Genomic DNA, 21774 nt, shown 5'->3' with positions numbered 1-21774 from the left:
GAAAGAGACTTTTGTAACATTAAACAAACAAGCCCTAACACACTGAAGGAAAGCAGTGTTTTTATTATACCGTAACACTGTGCATTATTGACCAAAGCTATGACTCAAGCCAGCCTGTTTTAAAAAGGAAGTTGTATTTAATCAACAGAACTTGATTAATTATATGTATCCCACCTCCTGTCACTGATTGCTCAGTGCTGTTACAAAGGAACAGAAAACATTTCACTTCAATAACAAGCTGAGTAATGATAGGGTGGTTTGTGTCCATCTGGTTTGATTGATTATAAGACTAATCAGTGAAACCATGGTGAAGATATTTGTCTGGGCCACACCTTTATTTCTCATTTAAACAAATTATTAGTTAGATCATTGTATTTAATGGAAACAACAGACACTTTGCAAATGTTCTGCTTTACAGGTTTGCTAACATAATATCTGAATGAAATCTTGCAACACTCAACTTCCTAGTCTCACCAAAAAGTCCTTTCAGAAAGGCAGTTAACGGAGATATTTGGGTTGGGGGGAGAAGGGCAGACAGAAGTAGAATACCTTCTGAAATATAGACATTTAATGAATATTGTACAATTACCTGACAGTCTGGCAACTAAAAAAAGTAGGAGCTATCCTGCTACATTCCTGAGAGCTACGCAACCACACATCTCTGCCCCATCATACTTGTCTCCTGTCTGGCGGCCTTGAAGCTGGAAGATGAGGAGAGACCTGGGGCAGGCAACCACTATTAGCTGTTAGGGCTACTAGCTCTTGAAGGCAAAGTAACTCAAAAACTCAGCCTGTCCCAGCCAGAGGGTGTTTTCTACCTCTTTGTTCATTTGCCAGAGGAACAGAAAAGGAGAAAGCAGCATTAACCTACCCAAGAACCTCCCGTTTCCCTCAGCTGGCAGCTGTTATCCATGACTAGCTACAACTGTGCCAAGGCTGCATGCCCAGTTGGGTTTCAGACTTTCCTCTGCCTCAAATGTGCCAGTGAAGATTAAGCATAAGAGTCAAATGAAATGCCTGCATAGCCAGCACTGCAGCTGGGCTAAGTTGCCACTTAGGTGTTTACTGGGGGGGGAGGGGCACTTGCTCTATGGAAGCAGACCTGTTTCCATACTTTCCGTACAAACACCAGACTTTCATGTGGCTTTCACAGAAGTGTTTTCCTTGGCACCAGAAGTCTTGAAGCTGCATTCTTTTTCATTGATGATCTATTGATATTTGACAAAAGCTCATAAATAAAAACAAATATTGTGGAAAATAGAGGAAATAATTTTTCACTGCTATACCTTAGGTAGTTTATTTCTTACTGCCAAAAAGCAAAAGTCTTTATCTCCCTCTTGTATCTTTTGGCTCTCCAGATGGCCTATTTTATATTTTATAAACTAAATTAGGATTATGAAGGGAAGCTGGCCAAAATCTAGGTCAGTTTTGTCAGGTTTTTTTTAAAAAAGTGAAAGAAAAAATAGTAAATGAGATTTGACTGACTGATATTTAGTTCCTGCACACATTGTATTTTACTTTCTCCTTCAGAGGACATCTGAGTTAAGGCTATCTTTTTGAATGTAGAGTTTACTTAATAGTTGGTGGCATTTCTTGGTATTCAGTGGGATAGGATCCAAGGTACTGTGCAATTCATTTCCTACATCCAAGGGCTTGGATCCAGAGAAGTGTCAGTGGAAGGTGATGCTCCCACCACCAGTGGAGACATCTTCTAGGAGCTGGAGCTCAGCCTGTTCAAATGGGTCCCTTGATCTTGATCTGCAAGACATTTTTTGGGATGGGAGGTGGAAAATCTCCTGTTGACCCACTTCTTCTAGAGCTTCTTTGGATCCAAGCCAAGGGAATTTGGAGATTGTGTTTCTTGAATAGTAGCCCTCCATGCCACATGTTAATCTACTTTGCACTTCCACTTAACTAGATACTGAGAATATATACAAATGTCTGGACTTTTGAATCACATGGAACTGTATTCAAGGGCTTAGATTCTGTTGCTGGGAGCAATTTGCTTCAAGCACCTTCCCAGGAAGATTTTTTTTATTAATTTTTATTTTTTTAATTAAGTTGAAGAGGAAGCATAACTTCAGAAATGTTGATTGTCAATTGTGTGGAAACTTTTGCAGATCTGCAATGTGATTAAATTTGCCAAATTAATGATCAGATGTGCTTATATCCTCTTGCTCAAAACTGTTTCACTGAAACAAGCTCTCTAAGCTGTCACAGGGCATGTCACATTACTGCCTAGTCCTTTAGGTTGGCAGAAACTAGGCACTTTTGGCCAATACACATAGAAGTTGTTTTCTGGTACTCCTGGCAGTAGTAAGCAGTGTTAAAATGGCTGAAAAAGTAATGCACTGAAGCAGCATTACTATTATTATTAACAGATTTATGAAGAACATACAGTGGCTGTGTAAATAGATATTTTGAATGGAAATTACTTTGTAGAATAAAACAGTAGCTGACAGAAATATTTTTTATTACTTTTTCCAGAATCTTTTAAAATGTTGATGAGAACTGACAACAATGCTGAAATGTTTGACAGAAATACAGATACTAGCTATGCAGGGTTTTTACACGTATTTACTGTCGAGATATAATGTCTCCACAACAGAAATGTAAAGATTACAAATTTTAAAAGCTTGGGTTGTCCTCCTTCCTGTATACCTTTTTTGGGATGGAGAAGTACAAAAGTGTTCAGAACAAGTCACTCATAGACAAAGCAGCACTTGAGAGTTTTCATATAAGTGAAAGACGGTATTGTAGGGCTTATGAACATAGGAACCTGCCTTATGCCGAGTCAGGTGATTGGTCCATCTAGCTCAGTATTGTCTACAGTGGCAGCAGCTCTCTAGGATTTGAGGCAAGGTTCTTTCCTAGCCCTACCTGGAGACGCCAAGGATTGAACCGGTGACCTTCTGCATGCAAGGCAGATGTTCTACCACTGAGCCACGGCCCTTTCGCCACTTGGAACTCCTATACGCATTTGAGAACTTTCCTACCACTTGGTGGTTCCTCCGTTGGTCACCTTTTCAAAAACACTCAAGTTCAAAGTTAATGCATTTCAAACTAAACTTAATCTCCCTACCTAAATTCTTGATTTGAAATATTTTTGCTGTTAAGCATTTCATACCCTAGAAATAGCTGGTATATTATATTTTTCTGTCCTTAAATTGTAGCGGTCTAGCAGCTGGAGAAGACAATGGACAGAGAGGGTACATGCTAACATTTGTCATTGCTTACATTCGGGTAAGTCTCTTAAAATTATTTTTAAAAAGATATTTAATTTTCTGTTATGTGCTATGTTGGTGTGTGTCAGACAGAGCAAGGAGAAATAAGATGGTACATTCTGTTTAGGGAAACTTTCATGTTTTAGTGGTTCAGAGCTCTTTTCTATACAAAAACCATGCAAGTTCGGTTACTCTGCTTCTTTCTTAGTTATGCTTTGTAAAGTTTGTATAGTTGCACATTGCAGGTCACACACAGAGGCCATGATAAATGAAGCAATCAACTATCATTGTTTGGGAGGGTTAGATGGAGAGGGCGTTTGAATCCAGGTCCATCCCCACCGTTTCCACCCCTGACATTGAACAGAGGTGTCTCAGCTGGCTATCCCTGATCATCTGATTAGGTAGATATGTGCAGGTCTGTAGGCAGTGTTGCTCCTCTGGGTTGGGATCTTTGTATTTAGAAGCTGGTTTGGCAGAGTCCAGAATCTGTGTTCATTTGTGTGGACGTGCAGCTTTAGGCTGTGAAGAAACACACCCTTGACTGCTAGGGTACCCAGGTTAGTATTTGGTGACTCGCCCATTTAAAATGAGAACGAAATAAAGGTTCCTGCGAACCCAAAGCACCCACCCACAGGAACAGCTGTTTGTTATGTCTTTGCACATGATCCTGCTGTTCTTTTGCTACCTTCCAGTTAGTCTTCTTTGGGAGCTGATTTTTCTGCTTCATCTCTGAATAACCCATTTCCATTCCCACTCAGTGCAACCTTTTCTGGTGCAGAAACACAGATGGCAGAGACACAGGTGGCAGTGGCAGACTGCATATACCACTGTATGAATTCCTGCTTTAGGCTTTCCCTTCTTATTGGAAAGTGTGCTCAAATCAAATACTCGGGCAAGAACACAAGGGGGTGAGAGCCTCTGAGTGTGGGATATTTCTTCATTATAACAGAGAGCTTTGGGGGTAAAAATTAGTGTACCCCCAGAATTATCTGCAGAAACATCTTCAGTCTTTTGCATCAGAAATTAACTGCTTTCAGTGAAAGCTGCCTTTCTTTGTGATAAATGGCTTAATCCATTCAGAGCTTCTGCTTTCTTGAGTTCTAAAGAGGTGCAGTTCTGATTGTCTCTGAAAAGGAGAACATATAAGCAGTCTCTCAGTTGCAGTGATTTGGCAACAAACTTGGGGTTAGAATGGTTTCACAAACTGTTGTTGCTCCAGCTCACAGAGAAAATAGGAAATCCATTACCAGATTTAAGAGTACTCTTTTCTAAGGAAGTTAGCACATCTGGGTTGTGCCTAAGACTAATGGAACATCCAGGAGAACAGTACTCAGTAATATATTTTATCCATTCATTAATAACATCACTATTTGGTATTTCCCAGTAAAAACATGAAGCATCATCCTACGAAATACTGAGTGGCAACTTTCTTCCTGATTAAAAAAAAGTGACTTGACCTAATAACACATCAACTGTGTTCCAGATGCCTAAAGGCTGAAAAGCACTATGACCATTTGAAGTAATTGATAGATTCAACAAATTTATGCAGTGGGCCCTGAGCTAGGCCCTCTTGACAAATGTAGCTTGTCAGAAGTACAGATGAATATGCTTAATGTTTTCATTGTTGTGATTATACTTAATAGCGGGTTAAACTCCAAGCCTACAGATATATAGCTTTAGCAATACTAACTTGAAACTTTTCAATCTCCTTAATAGGACCTAGGCATGGATTATTATTTAATAGGAGAATCATTTGAGACATCTGTTCCCTGGGACAGGTAAAATCAGTCCATTTTTTTGTTCATAAGACCTCATTTTTTTATGATGAATAAATGTTTCCTAGATAATATGCAAAATGTTTTGTGTTGAGTTTGAAGTTCTAAAACTGCTGTGCAGCATATGAAAAGAGTCAGTAAGGGTATTCCAAAATTAGTAAAGTGAGATTATACATTTGATAGCCCACATGCAACCTACTTTAGCAGTAGAAGTTGTATTCAAGGTTTTTGCTGAGTTAAGCAAGCCACTGAATTTTATCTAAAAATAAATTATCAGAAAAGAATCAACTTCTCAGAGACATTTACTTGCTTATCAGCTCTGACTCTATTCATAACTGTCTTCCAAAAACCATCAAAATGAAGTACTGCTATTGGGCTCACACATAATACCTTGGAGTTGATCATATTTCACATGAATTATTATTCTTAGCCTTTATCACATTCCAAAAAAGTATCCATCTCTACAGCCATAAACACAAAGATAATTTTATGGATTGGGACTTCCATTTTTGAAAAACTATATGTTAGGTGATTTTCACTTTTTCCAAGAACATGGCAGTTTTGAAACAAATGTAGGTCTGGTTCACATTTATTTAATACTTGCATCCCATACAAGCAGTTAGCAAACCATGCTTGCTACTGCCCATCTGCATCATATATAGGAGTACTTAGAGAGTCAATGTGGGCTGAGCTGTCTGCAGCAGGATTAATGCGGGGAGGGGCAGGGAGGAAAATACCTGGCTTTGTCAGCTTATAGAGTACAGAGACCTAATCAGAAGAGGAAATCTGAGTGGCGAACTCTTCATTTCATGCAGGTAAAAGACAGTAATCGAGGCACAGCTGTAACAGATAAATATTTTCAAGAAAAAAGTGGAAAATATGGCAAAAAGAAACAGTGTTCAAAGTATCTCCCCACACCCACTTCACACCAGAGAGCAGCCCAGTAGTCACTGGAGAACTACATTTGATTACTTAGTTTCTTTTTTCACCTATAAACTCAGCCATTTCCTTTTTGAATTGCAAATGTTAGCATGGCTAAACATTATATTTAGAATTTTACTAAACCATGCGTCTCAGTTCTTTTGTGGCAACTGGTGATTTTAAGCAAACAAACTGAATTGAACCTTGGCTCCCTAGTAGACAGATCAAATTGTATACAGTGCCTGAATTTATGTTTTTAAGATAGCTTATTATTTTAACAAAAGAAAATCTGCTTCAATTTAACATACATTGTAAAAAAAGAAAACGTAAACGGTGTATAAATCTCACACAAATCTAAACATATACAAGGTAAGTGAATACTTTTTCTTTTTTATAACTTCTCTATGTTTTGTTTCAGGGTTCTAGACCTTTGCAGAAATGTAAAGGAAAGAATAGTGAGAGAATGTAAAGAAAGAGGTGTTCAGTTTGCACCTTTTGCTACCTGTAGGTAAGGTATTTTAGATTTCAGCTTTCTGTTTGCTTGATTAAAATCAGTCTAAATTAGGGACAGTAGCAATCTTGACATTCTTTTGGTGAGAAATGGCTGGGCGCAGGGCTGGATCTAGGTTTGGGGGGGCATCATCAACATGCTGTCTGGTAGACCCTACCCTCTTCCATTAGCCATTGCCAGGTATGGTAGCTTCTCCCTTCCTTTCCTTTTCCCTTTGGACTAGAGGCCAGGTGAGGGAGCAGAAGTGAGCCCAATCTTGATGAGAAATGCAGTCCTGCTGCTGCTACCTAGAATTGGAGGCATACACCAGTGGCTGCTCTGGGAAGGTCAAGATGAATTAATAACAATGTTGGTTCTAATTGGCAGGTAGATGCATCACAGCTTTAGAGATACTGTACCTACACGATATCCATATTATGTATCCCTTGTCCATCTGGTTCTCCAACCTAGATATGAGATTGCGCTTCCTAAAGAGCAGTACAGGAAATGTCTCTGACATAGTGGCATCTCAAAACCATAATGCCCTCACATTATATAATGTCAGAAAGCAGCATTTGAATTTAGTCCTTAAAAATGGAGAATTCTGCTCTAGTTTGAAGTTTTTAGAATACATAAATCTCTGCTGCTACACTTCTTTTGTTGCTTCTTTCATCTGCTATTAGCTTCTTGGATTCTTTGTATGCAATTTGAGGTGTGTTTTCTTTTCTTTGTTTCCTTCTAACACTCTGGTTGTGTTCAGAATGAGCTTCAAGCCAACATGCCCCTACGTCCCCTGTTCTTCTCCAGAACATCTGCCTGGAGGAGATTGGAAGCTTCCACTTTGTTTTAGATGAACCACAATGTAGCATGTTATCCGAACCCTCAACTGTGGTAAATTTTAAGTATGGTTAGTTGAAACAAGCCAGCTTCATGAACTGTCATTTGAAATTGGCTTATTCCCACTAGCCATAGTGAAGATAGAACCAGATTGACAGAGTTCAGATGACACTGGAAATTTCAGTTAATATAAAATGGAAGTGAAAACTATAGTGTGTGAGAAATGCACAAGCCCTGGACTGCTGCCTGGACTCAGTGGTGGGCTGGATGAGGGCCAATAAACTGAGACTGAATCCTAGCAAGACGGAGATGCTGTGGGTTGGTGGTTCCCGCATTTGGATAACTGTTCAGTTGCCTGCTTTGGATGGGGTCATACTACCTCTGAAGGAGCAGGTCTGTAGTCTGGGGGTGTTCCAGGATCCATCTTCGTCAGTTAAGGCCCAGGTGACCTCAATGGCTAGGAATGCCTTTTACCAGGTGTGGCCGTTTCTGGACCAGGAGAGCCTGACCACTGTTGTCCATTCATTGGTAACCCCCATGCTTGATTACTGTAATGTACTCTATGTGGGGCTGCCCTTGAGGTTGGGCCAGAAGTTGCAGCTGGTGCAAAATGCGGTGGCAAGACTGCTCACTGGGGCAGGGTATCGCCAACATGTCACTCTGCTGCTGAAAGAATTGCACTGGCTGCCCATTTGCTACTTGGCCAAGTTCAAGGTTCTAGTTTTGATGTACAAAGCCCTATACAGCTTGGGACAGGATACCTGGAAGACTGTCTTACCCCTTATATACCCAGTTGATCACTGCACTCTGCAGCTGAGGGCCTCCTGGAGATACCATCTTATCAGGAGGTCTGTTCTGCACAGCATAGGAGATAGACCTTTAGAGTGGCGGCACCTACCCTTTGGAATTCCCTCCCCTTAAATGTTAGACAGGTGCCATCTCTTATCTTTTCGGTGCCTATAGAAGACCTTCCTCTTTCAGCAAGCCTTTTAAGTTGAGACCTTATCCCAGTCTGTGTCTGTGTTGGAATTGCTTTTTAATATGTTTTTAAACCTTTTTAAAAAATATGCTTGTGAACCTTTTTTAAAGATGTTTTTAAAGCTTTTTAAAAAAAAATGTTTTTAAAGATGTTTTGTTTTAATATGTTTTAAAGTTTGTTTTTTATGATGTTTTAAAGTATTTGTAGTACTTTTATTTGCTGCCCTGGGCTCCTACTGGGAGGAAGGGCGGGATATATATCAAATAATAAATAAGTAAAATAAAAATAGATTGTGTTCAGTCTTGAGAGAGCTTTTTCACAGAATAGTGTGGTACATGATCTAACTTGGTCTCTATCTTTAAAAAAAAAAACACTACAGGGTGACACAGACCTATGATGCTGGTGCGTGTGTCTATTTCTATTTGGGCTTTAACTACAGAGGATTAAGTGACCCTGTTCGTGTTTATGAAGAAGTAGAGGTAATTTTACTACTTATGGCTTTTGTGTTATAGATAAGGTGTGTAATGCTTAGCTACAATAACTAATTCTGCTGTCCTAGACCTGCCATTAGCAGTGTAGTAGTTGCTGAAAACAACCGCCATGTAAGTGGAGCTCCATGAAACCATGTTGCAGTTTGAATTGTGGTAGCCTGTGGCTCTGAGCAATAAAGATTCATTCATTCATATCACAGTTGTCAATTGTGTACCATTTGGGTTGGTGCTATTGCGATACATGTCCCCAGAGCGTTCCTTGCAGTGGGGTCAAAACCTGTGGAGGGTTCATTGCATACAAATGTGATACTAACTATGTGAAGTTCCATCCACATTGATGTAATTTTAGCAGCTGCTAATCTGCTAGCATCACCATGGAAATAGGCCTTAGAAATGCACTTAATCTAAAAACTTATCCGCAGAGCATCTTTCAAGCCTTCCAATGTGTGCTGTTTTTCCCCACCTGTATACATTCTTCCAACCCCCATCCATTTCTCTCCCCTACAGTCAGGTCACGGGGGAAGGATTCCAAGCTGGGCAGTATCTTGACAATAGGCCACTTCTGTAGAAATGCTCTTCCCAACACATACTGTTATTTCAGATGGGCGTTTTGAGCAGATGGTATTGTAAATCCTTGCTTTTATGGGTTGTTTGTATTTAAATGTGGAGTTTGAGCGTATTTTGCCCTTTGAATGCCTGTCCTCATGTTGCTTAAATAAGTGTTATTATGCAGAAGTGTCTTATCATCCTCTTACTTTCTTTCTTTCAACTGTTTATCGACCAAAATTATTCCAAGAATGTACCAGTTTCTCTACTTGGTATGTTTCTGTGACTGAGATAGGCTATTCTAACTGAGAATATTTCAAGAAATGTTGAACTTCTGTCTAGAAAGTTCTGATTGGCAACACAGTTCTGTTTAATGGGCAGATTTGAGCGTTGAGGGGCCAAGGCCCCATGGCAAATTCATGTGCCAATATCTGCCAATAATTGGTATCAAATACTACTTTTAAGTACAATTTAGATTAAGCTATGATGAGTTGGATCCAGTCTTCCTATGAGAAGAATTCCCACTCATGTTATCCTCCCACCAGGAAAAAGTAGGGAACAATTTCTGCCATTTCCCTGAAAACCTGCTCTAGGGGGTTGGAGGACCCTCCATTACAGTGTGGGCAGTGGCACAGAGGGATGCAGGGAGAAGGGGAGAATTGGGGAAACAATTCCCCCCTTCCTCCAGTGGTAACATCCCTTCCTTAAACAGAAAGAGCCCTTGTGTTTGCAGACAAGCATATCTAAATCCAACTGCATATGTAGATGTGACCAAGGTTCAAGGAATCTGGGGGGTGTATGCTGAAACCAGGCAACTACTTCAGCCTTTTAGGGGGGGAAACAATTATATTAAACAAACCCTTCACAAATGTTGGTCTTCATAAAAGGAACCAAGTCCTGAGTAAACTCCTGTTGCTTATTCTGGCTACTTAGTCCCTTTGCTTTTGCAGGGCCCTGCCTGTTGCCCATGTAAATGAGATGAATATGTCTCCTCCTGAACACATGCATTGCAGGCTGTTGGATCCCTTGCTCCTCATAGCCATTCTATCCCATGTTGACTCTCTCTTCCTATCTCCCTTCCTAGATTTTTCTTCTTCAATTTCTTTCTCACAGAGCAGCTTCCACTCCCTCTTCTCCAACCGACCTTTTTCAACCAACTTTCCCCTCTTTTCTCTCTTTCCCCAACATTCTGTTCCCCATGGCAACTGTTGCCATGAGGGTGACATAGATATTCCATGTTGAGATGCTTCCTTATCTTAGCCAGCCTTTGAGAAGAGTTGCATCTTCATTTATATGGACTTGCAGAAACGCATGGTGGAAATCTATCTCTCAGTAGGTGGGTGAAATGCAGCTATCTCAGAAGCTGCAAGTGGAACCTAACCCTCCAAAATATGAAAATAACCTTGATTTATATTGCTTACATGCTGGTGCTAAAATGAAAGAAGCGTGTGTGATATCATGGCTTGCTTCATCAATATTTAGTTCAGCAACTAATTTAACTACCTACTTTCTTTAGATGGCAGCTAGAGAAGAAATCCTTGCTAATGGAGGAAGCTTGTCGCATCATCATGGAGGTATTGTTTTTGGTTTTCTTTCCAGTTAATGACTTTATAATACTATATCTTGATACCCTTTTGTGTATGATGCTGTTAAACCTAGTGTTGTAGCACTACCTTGCATTACGGGGGAGAGTTTCGGGAGCTTGTCATTATAAATGGGCCTTTTAAGATTTTGATGCAAGTAACTTTAGAGATGGTAACTTTGTTCAGTCCACATTTTGAAGAGAACTAATCTAATTTGCAGTATCTGGTCTTGCACCTCCTTGACTAGTACAGATTGGAACGTAGCTGTCCTTCACACTGCACACTTCTCCAACTTTTCTGATGCAGTTAAGTAACAGAAAACAGGATGGAACAGACTTATGACCAAATACATGCTAAACTAACACAGAGGCAGAAATAGACTGATATGTCCACCCTTAGGTAATGCCTACTTTAAATGTTTGCCAGAAGAAATATTCTCCTGTCCTCCCCCTCCTACTAAGAGGCTGCTGCTGAAAACCCTTTTGTATAAGGAGATGGCTCAGGGGCACATGAAACCAGTGCTGCTGGATCTGCACTGACTTCCTAATGCTTTCTGGGCACCATTTGAGATAATAGTTCCAACTGCTAGCTAACCCTAATCTCCGTCCTTTCCCATACTCAATTATTATGGCTGTAATCTGCTAAAAGCAGTAGTCTGACAGTTCCCATCTACTATGTGCTATCAGTATGGCTGGCTAGGGTGTGGAGGAAGAGCTTGCCTTACAGCCGGAATGGCATTTTGGCAGGAGGTCAGTGAGACTCCCTGAGCCATCACTGACTGTTCCAAGGTGGCAGCATTCAGCTTCAAGTTACATCATGCAGATGTCTTGCCTCCACTGTCTCTTTGGTTATGCTGGCCCTTTAACGGTGCAACATGTCTGCTAGAGCAGAGAGTATCACACACAAGAAGTGTGGTGGGTCCAACAGGCAGAAGCTATGGAATTTTCATATATATATATTTGACAACAGTATAGGTTATAGAAGATCTTATTTAACCAGGTTTTCAGCAGCTGGAGATGGGTGTGATTTCTAGTGTAAAGTTGTATTATCCTCTTTAATGTTTAAAAATGTTTGTTACTTGTCTTGAGCCTAGAGATAGGAATGAATAGAAATTTTAACAAATGAATATGACATGTAATACTGTTACAAGGGCTGAGCATGGGAGAATTTATTTGAATCCATGGTATGTAAGGAATTATGAAATCAGTGGCTGCTGTTCCAGCACACTGGGTGCCTTGCTCCTTCATATTCTGTGGGGTTGATACATGACTCAGTGCCACAGCTTACAAAAGGGGTATTTAAGTTATTTCTGTTTGGCCAATGCCATTTCTTTGGGAATCCTATCTAACACTGTGTAGTAAATTCCTTCTGTAAATCTTAATGTTCCTCTTTAACTAGAGCTTACTGTTTAGGATTAAACTGGTTGTATCCTTTTTATTATTATTTACTGACCTTAAGGCTTCCCATGACATTCTTAACATGACATTCTTTTAAATCCTATGTGAGAGAGGGAGAATATTGATGCAATTCCTCTTCAGTGTTTGCCCTATAATTGTGATTAATAACAGTTGTTTTCACTATCTGGAAACAGACAGCCTGGTTTGTCTGCCTAAAATCATGTTGTGATAAATGGAGCTATTTTAACTCTGGTTTTGTGTATCAAACAAAGCAGATGTAGTCTGAGACTTGAGGCTATAAGGAATATAAAGCCTGTTTAATTCGATCTTCGTAGTGTTTGTTGTTTTAAGGAAGGAACTGGATAGTTTATACAGCAGATATTATTCTAGAGACCTAAATAGTTGCTATTTCTGTATGCAGCAACTGTTCATTGTAAAGGGCCATGTTCCTGAGGTGCAGCCACCTGCTGTGTAAACAAAAATCTTGAGAAACTTAAATCATGAGAGATTGCTTCACAAATAACTTTAGTTTATAGTTGGTCTTAACGTTCTTCATTGTTTTACACATATAGGTAACCAATTTAACCTAAAGCTGTTGTCAGAACTCATCTGAATACCAACCTTGCACAAGAGCTGAGAGCACATGGCATAATAAATGTGCAGTGTCGACTAAGGGATTGAAACAAAATGTTGAAAAAGATACTGCTTACTTTTTGTCATTTACTGGTCCACGCACTAGTGTGTTCTCCTCTCCATCAACGAGAAGCTCATATTTTTATTGACTGGGAGGTCTAGGAAATACCCCACCACTTCCTTTCTAGAGCCAGTTGACTTTTTCTTTTCTTCCATTACCCTTATACCCACCTCCCAAATGCCAGCAAAACAGAGGAGTGGGGATCATGCCAAGTCTAAGACTTGCCCTGGCAAGTCCCTTCTATATCCGTAGGCTGCTTGAGGTAGCAGGTTGCTGGCACCAGTCTGCAGATGTGGTATTATACTGAATTTAGTAATACACATTGCAGTTTAAGGTTTTCAACAACATTTATGCCCTGAGAATTAAATATGCACAAAGTATGATAGAAAAAGTGGCTTGAGGGTGTAACACATTTTCTTGATGTTACTTGATTAATTGTATAAGTACCCGGGGGGGGGGGAAGCATGAAGTGCTCAAAGGGCTCTCGGAATTCTACCAGAAGTTCTAGATTCCTAAATACTGTTAATTCTCTAGTGAGTAAAATGTATTGGGATTTGTCATCTTTGAATCTGTTTCCATTAAACAAACTGCTCAGCTGATTTGCACACACAAGATAGTGGTTAAAAGCCTTTGCCTTCTCATCTAGACAGTACTTGTGGGTTAACCTAACAAATGGTGATTATGGATTTTCGACTAGTAGTTGCAATTCAAAGTCTCAAGTCACTTGACTATGTCATCAGAGCAGATCAGCTAATGATATTAAGAGGTGGGGCAGGCAGGTGGAAAAAGTCTTGGAATGGTTAGCAGATAAACATAAACGCAGTCTATTAATGATGGGCCCTTCACTAATCCCTGTAAAACTACTTAATTACCATATTGTAGGTTGAGTTGTAGGCAAAAAGTAAGCACTGTATACAAGATGGAAGCAAATCCAGATTAAAGAGCACACTAGGAACCTTTATTTGATTGACACGTATTGAGTCCATCACTCAATGATTGCAGCATCAACAGATTATTTGGGTGTGTGAAACAACTTTCGCAGATCAAATATCACATAATGGTCAGAGGACGTTCACTAGTAGAGGGTATTCACTGATCAGTCATGAATTGATGCAGTCAAGTGGACAGGAAGCTTATATCTGGAGCTCAGTGGTAGAGCACATGCTTTGTATGCAAAAGGTCCCAGGTTCCATCCCTGGCATCTCCAGGTAGGACTGTGAAAGACACCTGTCTGAAACACTGGAGAGCCCCTGCCAGTCAGCGAAGACAATACAGAGCAAATGGTTTGACTCAATCCAAGGCACCTTTCTGTGTTATTGTTTCCCAAGGAAAACAAAATGGTGATATCCCTTTTTGTGTAAAACCTTGATTAGCCATAGTTGCAGTAACCACTAAGTACATGTAACATACTAGCAATTGGGACCTTGCAGTGTTATGCAACAAAGGGGTTAAATTTTTGTCAGATACATTCATAAAGGACCACCAGTGTCCGCTGTACAGTTTTTTACTTTCCAGTCCGCTAATCAAATGTATGTTAGATTTATTATTATAAAAGTATAAAGCATAGAAAATGTGACAAGATAGATGTGTAAATTATCACTCTGACAGAACTAATGATGCACTCCAAGCACCTTCTGTTTTCAAGCACTTGGTGAGCGACTTCATTAAATATGCAATGGCTGTTTGGTGGCTGCTCAGACATCAGTTCAATCCCTTGTGGAATTGCATTATTACTGGAGGTGGGGAGAAGACAGGCATGCTAGCTGTCGGACATCCTGCTGTGGCTTTAATGTGCTCCATCTTGTTGGACCAGTTGTTTTCAGTCTTCTTGAAACAATTACATCCATAACCACAGGATACATTCACTGAAACAATTTTACAGATAATGGCGGATAATAGCATAGACTCTTCATTGTCTCTTTAGCTCTAGCTGGGATGTAGGTGACTGGATTGGTAAATCTCTGCTCTCCTTGGAATTTCAGTGTTAAACTCACCAAATAAGAGTAGAGAAGAGGAATATGATAGCAGGAAAGTGTGTATCATTTTACAATTAAATCTGCATTTTCATAGTGCAGTAGAACAGCAAAACCAGTCTGTTTGTATATTTGCTGTTACCTTATGAATTTAATGCCAGTGCTTTGCTTGTGCTTTTACCAAATATTTGGGGAACGCCTACACTGCTAAGTCCTGCTTTCTTTTCAGTCTGCAACATGGCTTGTATTCCTCAGAGAGAAGAAACAAAAATACTTTACTGGCCATTGCTGTCCCCATCATTAATTATTTCAATGACAGTTTAGCTAGAATGGGCCATGCAAGATGGGTTGAATTTAGCTGCAAAGACATGCAAGAGGCAAATGCTGTGGCATATCGCCTTTATACAAATAGATCATGTCTTAGGTTGGAACTCCAAATATAGTATCTGCCTTGACTAATTCAATCAAGAATTCAAATGCTTAGTTAAAAGCCATTAAGTTACACAACTAATCATTTGTTAATAAAGATATGTACTTTTATGTGTGAATAGTGTAGATTATGATTGAAGTCAGAAAACTTAATATATGATCATATTTATAATTGCCTAGGATGTAGTAAGACTCATAAGGATTGTGACGCTATCAGAGTGATCTTGGTTGTACACTCAGTTAACAGCATAATCCTATATATATGGATGGAAGTCCCACTGAGTTCAGTGGGCACTCTTCAAAGTAAGTAGGTACAGGATTGCAGCCTAACTTTTAACTACCCACCTTTTTTCCTGGCTTGTTCGCCTGAGCTCTTTTTTTAGTAACTTCCTGCAGCTGTATTCAGTTTGTGTATTCCATGTTTAAAAATTAACATTAGAAGTCTGTATAACAGTCTACTTATAAAAAAAACCAAAACAAAATAGTTACTACAAAGGAAACAATCTTAAGGGCATCTCAATATATCCTGTTGAGAGGGTTTGAAACATATGCAGCTTTCAATTTAATTTTGAATGTGACACATCATCTTGGTGTAAACTTTATCTAAATTTCATACTTTGTGAAAAGAGTAGGCAATGTGGAACACAGGCTTCCTCTGGGAGTACATTGAGCTTAATGAGCTTGATAGTCTGGTGGGCTCAATAAATCAAATAAAGCAAAACATTTCTCATTTTTGAATAAAAACATTTATCACCCAGTGTTTGTTCATTCATGGTCACAAGATTGATTGGCTCCTGCTATTATGGTGAATATTAAAGTCTCTGTTTTTTCTCTTTGCTTTTTTCCAGTGGGCAAGTTACGGAAGCAGTGGCTGAAAGAGAGTATCTCTGATGTTGGCTTTGGCATGCTGAAATCTGTCAAACAATTTGTGGACCCCAATAACATCTTTGGAAACAGGAACCTTTTATAAGCCTGTTTGTGGTCCAAACTGAAATTACAAAAAGTAATTGTTTTGAATTTCATGACTATCCCAGTATCCAAATAATAGCATGGACCCAAATTGAAAGCTGCTTACTTCTTACATCTTTTATTTCTTCAATTAAACATTACTCATAGTACACTTCTACAGACTACTTCTAAATGTTTCACATACAACCAGCCAAAAGTATACTAATGTCAGTCTAATAAATAACCTGTTTGGATGGCTTTCCTGCTACAGTGCAAGAATATTCAAGGTTGACACTAGTGTTTTGGTCATAGGAAACACTCTTCATAGAAAAGCACTTCTGGGAAGCAGATGAAAAATAGGTTTATTTATATAAAATGGGCTTGTCTATTGAAAGGGTCCAGATGGGAAAATGAACGCCATGCTGCAATTTTTTTTAAAAAAAGCAACAGTTTTGCCTTCCCAGTCCCCTATCTGATAGTATTGAAAATGTTGATTAACAAAAATGTGGTCTAAATTGCATTTGTAACCGTACTTAATGTCCTAAACAATACTTACTGACCCGGAAGAGTATACATTTCTTTTTGGATATTGGAGAAACTTTGCTATATAAAATGTAAGTCCATCATAATTTTACCCTGTTAAATAGTCTGCAATTATTTTACAGGGCAAAAATTTTCAAGCAGGAAAAAATGGTCCTGTTAATTGTTTCTCCAGAAGTGTAGTAACAAAATTTGAGCCATATCAAATCTCAAAAGTAGTCCTTTTTTTTTAATGGTTAGATAGAAGTGTAATGATTTCTTTCACATAAATAAAATGTCAGACTTCTAAAAATATCAGTAAGCATTAGAATGCTTACTTTAATTTAGCACTTGTTATCAATATATACATTCTTAGGGATAATTTCTTAAAACAAATTGGCTTTTTGTGAAATTTAAATCTTTAGAATGTTTAGTGTCACCAGTCCTTTAGCTAGATTATGCCCTTTGTGTCTCTTTTTGAAAATCAGAGCAGTTCTAAGTCTGATTTCAGTGGGATTAAACTGTTTCCAAAAATTGGAGCGCTCTTCAGTCTCTACTCATCTGAAGAGGGAAAGTGAATACAAAGGGGCTGCAAAGCTCTGTTTTTAGCTCCACACCCATCATCATGATGCTTGCTGCTCATGAGTTCAGTTGTAACCTCTGTAGAGGGGAGAATTTTCTATGGACACTTCCCCATGTCACTTAAAACCCTGGAAAATTGGGGTTCTGGGTTGTAGAAAAGACTCCCCACAGCAGTAGTTACAGCTACACATGCAAATAGCCAGCATGAGCATTGCGAAATGAGGGTGAGGCAAAAAGATTTCCCTTTGGACTCGCTTTTCCTTTTTGTATGAGTAACTTTCAAAGGGTTTGGATATATATGGGTTTATATCTGAAAAAGCTTTAAACAAAAAAAACCTTAAAATGGTGACACGTGTTTTTTAAAAAGTTCATGTTTACGTCTACTAGCTATTGGTAACAAATGTAAAAATTTAATACATAATTAAACATAGTACACTGATTTGACCACCCAACTTTTACTCTTGAATTTTAACCCCACATGTTTTTACTGGTCAACAACTCAAAGCAATATATGGTCAAATCTTAGTTACTGCTTTCATGTCCTAAAAGCTCCTTCAAAATAGACAAATGCACACTATCTCATCATAATGAGTCACACTTTGCTGTTGGTCTTAACAAAGCCAGGATTGCAATACACACACACACACCCCTTTTAAACTTTAATCCACAGCAGTAAAAGAAAATTGCAGCATGATTGACCCCAAAAAACTAGAGTCTGCTGAAGTCTGTACCCATAGTAAACATTAAGACTGAGCCCAACATTAAGCTTTTTCTTAACCATGTACAATATTATTGTACATTATTGGTATCAATCTGGTTACTTAAACACAGGGAAACTCAGTTTTGTTTTGGTAGAAATAAGAGTGTTTTCATGTGCCTAATGAGCACCAGATCTAGGATCAAATATGTTTCAGGGAATAAAATTGCCTTTTTTGATAGCAAAAGTTTAATTTCCTGCTTATTTTTGCTTGTTCTGATCAAGTTTGTTCTATCTCCAAAATCTGTAGCCTCAGTTATGGTGCTTAATTGATTTATTTTACTGATTAGAGGTTTTGTAATCCTTTGTTACTGGAAATTGCAGAGGGAAATACCCTATGGGGATATTTGTCATAAATTTATAGATAATTAGATGAGAAGCAGTGTTCAAATCATCAAGTATAAGCTTGTGTCATGTTCATACAGGCCTATCTAACAAAGTAACTGGGCATAACAAAAGTAGATAGGCTTTTGTGGAAAGGACACAATGCACATTACTGTGAACATACTGTAAATTGCTTTACTTATGTCTATTTTGCTAAACCTTATTTTGTTTTCTTTTTGAAATGGTTAAATTGTTCAGAGCATTAGCAAGAGCACCTGTAAAACATAAACAAGCATGTGAATGCTAATTTAAAAAAATACAAACTTACCAAATGGAAAGCTATTTACTGTGTATTCATGGCACTCGCAGCAGGACAAAAATATTAGTGAAGGATCTGCAGGCATGTCAGAATGTTCATTTAATTTTGTCCTAGTGTCTTTTCACTGAAGTTGTAACACTCAAACTACTCACTCCTGAGGAAGCTTCCAAAGGACCATGCCTATGCAGCCATACACATGCCAAGATTCTTTTGGCCTTCAGGAGTGGCATCTGTGAGAGATGGCCAGAGCAGCATGCAACATGATACAAAAGGATGGCCAGAAATGAAAACAGAGGCACAGGTGGAATTGTTTTAGGGGTGCACATATAGAGTCTTGGCCATAATCTGAATTCCACCCTGCAAGCACTCCTTGCCATTATTTTAGCTGATGTAAATGATATCTGCAGTATTGCAGTGCACTCATTGGGGAGGAGCTGATATGTAAAATTTTACCACTGCTTTCAGGCACCCCTTCCATCTGACCAGAAACAAATCAGAGGGTATTCCAGAGGTTCTGTGTTCTTACTAAAATATTGGAACCTCACATTGAGTGCTAGGTGTTCTTTCAGCTCGTGAAACAGCCTTCCTCAGCCACTTAGGATGGGAAATGTGTAGACCTCATTCCATGCTGTATGGTAAACCTCTTCGAGAATTTCCAGTGCAACGTAGTGAGAGTTTTCAGTTCAAAGAAGGAACAACTCAAATCCCACTGGGCATACCTAACAGCTGTTTGGATCCCTAGTATTTCTTCAAATTCTGTTAAAAATTGGAGCTTTGGAGCGGAACCATGTGTGTGTTACGCAAGCAGAGCATAATTCAAATTTAAAGGACAATTGGCCATATTTTCATTTACAGTTTTATTTAACTCTTTGCCTCTGCGTATAGCCCACAGTAAGGCGGCAGGATCTAAAGAACTAGGAAACTTGCTCCACATACCCAAGAGGTCTTGAGTGTTGCTTTATTATTCCTGAATGCAGTTTTCCATATCATAGAAATATGATATATGAAACTGAAAGGAGTTTCAGTGGTAGTTTGTGGTGTTGAAGGAGGAAGAGAATCAAGAATCGTATTGGTGATGTGTAAGCTGCCTGTGTCTAAAAGAAGCTCTTTAGATTCTGGCTAAGTACCACGTCCTCTTTTTTTGTACAATTCAAGCCTGTAAAATATTATATAGACTGTTACATCTCTCAATGGGACATATATTTGTGTATTTTCAGAGAAGGTTAGTTGTAACTTCAAAACAATGTTCTAAGATTCATGGTTTTGTGTTTTTAGTTTAGGAACTGTTTTACAATAAGCGTGCCTCTTATTCTAAGGACCAAAGTATGTTATGTTAAATGTGTCTCTGCATTTGAGTCATGGTGGTAACTTTCTATAGCATAGTAGAGTAGGTGATCTGGGTCTAGACCGCTGTACAGTAGGGGGTTAATTTTCTATCATCACAGTCCCAATCCACATTAGAGCCCCTCATAGCTTTTTTAAAATGCTCATGCAAAGATAGATATATAGCATAACATATTTTGGGCCCTATATCAAATTTTGTCCACTATAATTCTAAGCAACTAAAGAATACAACTGAGCTTTCTGCTAATAATAATGTTTCTCATATACTGAACAAGTAATTGTACAACTACAGTTATAATGTTGAGATAATAGATGCTTATTAATGAAAAAGAGTGGTCCTCAATTTTCTCCTTAAGCTGATTAAATTAATACTTTTTTCAAATGGCTGGTTGCTTTTGATTCATTGACAAATCATTTGAAAGGCTGAAATAGCTTTGGAAGCTTTGGGCATCTTGCGGGAGCAAAAGTTTAAGAATATGATTCTATGACATTAGATTATTTTCGGGAAGTTCTTTTCAACTCCTAGAGTTCTCCAGCACTCTCTGGATACAAGCTTATTACATTTCAAAAGCCAAACCACTCAGCTGCCTTTTATTAGGTCATAGCACCATTCAGATTCGTTGAATTCTGTGAACTAGTTTCTGAAATCTTCATAGAAGGACCTTTTACCATTTTAAAATGTTTTGAGGCATGCACTCCTGCCTTCAGGTATTAAGGGTTATAACACAATTGCACTCCTGAGATACAAACTACATGGTGGGTAGAGTTCTGATCTCCTTTCCACCCCCCATTAGTAGTGTTAATATTCACAATGACTACTAAATCTCTAACAAGCTGAGAGTCTGCAGAAAGGAAGGATGTGATCTGGTGGGGGGTTTTTGTGGGGGGTTTGCCATTGAGGAGAAATATAGGGGATCCCTCAGTAGTCCTTCTGTTTAGATATAGACTCCCTGCCTGTTTTAAATTTATTTTACTTTTTAAAAAACATCATTGTAGTGGAAATACCTGTAGGCATGGCATGTCAGTCTGACAATAAGAAACAAGGTGTGGTCATACCTATTGTGGCTCCCTAAGGCTCATCCTTGAGTATTTGGAGATCTGCATTTCTTCACACTTTTGCTGTTGCAGTGTTAAAATATCAGTGTGCTTGGGGCATTTTTTCATTTTTTTTGTGAAGTGGTTCACAGAAAGGTAGCACTCTCCCTGTTAGTATCCTGGACTATATGGGTGTAGAGCCTTTGCTGATAGCGTATAGGTGTGAGAGATGTACAACTATAGTGGCAGTGGGATTTTGCCAGATGGGTTAGGAAAAGGTGGGGCATAACAGTGCTGATGATGGCTGCGCCTGCTCATTGCAGTCAGTTCTATCTGTTTGGCTATCATTGTGTATAACCTTGGCTTTTGGGGAGGAGAGGAGCTCTGGAACAGACATGAACATGGAAGAAGGCTGCTTTCAACAGTTTACATGGACTGCCTCCTCCAGCTTGGGGTAGTGGAAATCCTGGAGGCAGCACTGCTCAGTTCTGTTACAAAGCTGCTGTGATAAGTTCAGGATTGTTCCATCCCAATAACTGTAGGTGCTGTCTTGCTCCAGGTACATGTAGTAGCTGACAGAATCAGAGGTTAAACTTTAACCTTGCAC

The 21774-nt window shown here is 39.0% G+C and overlaps 1 protein-coding gene across 1 annotated transcript in view; it reads left to right on the top strand.

Moving 5' to 3' along the window:
• The window catches only part of AGPS (alkylglycerone phosphate synthase), a 73728-nt gene extending 53214 nt beyond the window's left edge, over positions 1-20514 (top strand). The window contains exons 15-20 of the mRNA XM_061608381.1: positions 3174-3243; positions 4941-5002; positions 6339-6428; positions 8606-8705; positions 10780-10837; positions 16188-20514. Coding sequence (XP_061464365.1) covers positions 3174-3243; positions 4941-5002; positions 6339-6428; positions 8606-8705; positions 10780-10837; positions 16188-16309 — 502 coding nt within the window. The 3' untranslated portion in view covers positions 16310-20514. The remainder of the gene's footprint in view (positions 1-3173; positions 3244-4940; positions 5003-6338; positions 6429-8605; positions 8706-10779; positions 10838-16187) is intronic.
• Positions 20515-21774: the final 1260 nt, after the last annotated feature.

Source organism: Rhineura floridana, chromosome 2, assembly GCF_030035675.1.
Source record: "Rhineura floridana isolate rRhiFlo1 chromosome 2, rRhiFlo1.hap2, whole genome shotgun sequence".
Classification (NCBI taxonomy): Eukaryota; Metazoa; Chordata; class Lepidosauria; order Squamata; family Rhineuridae; genus Rhineura; species Rhineura floridana.
The sequence above is the reverse complement of the archived record's forward strand: the minus strand, read 5'-3'. Positions and strand labels throughout refer to the sequence as shown.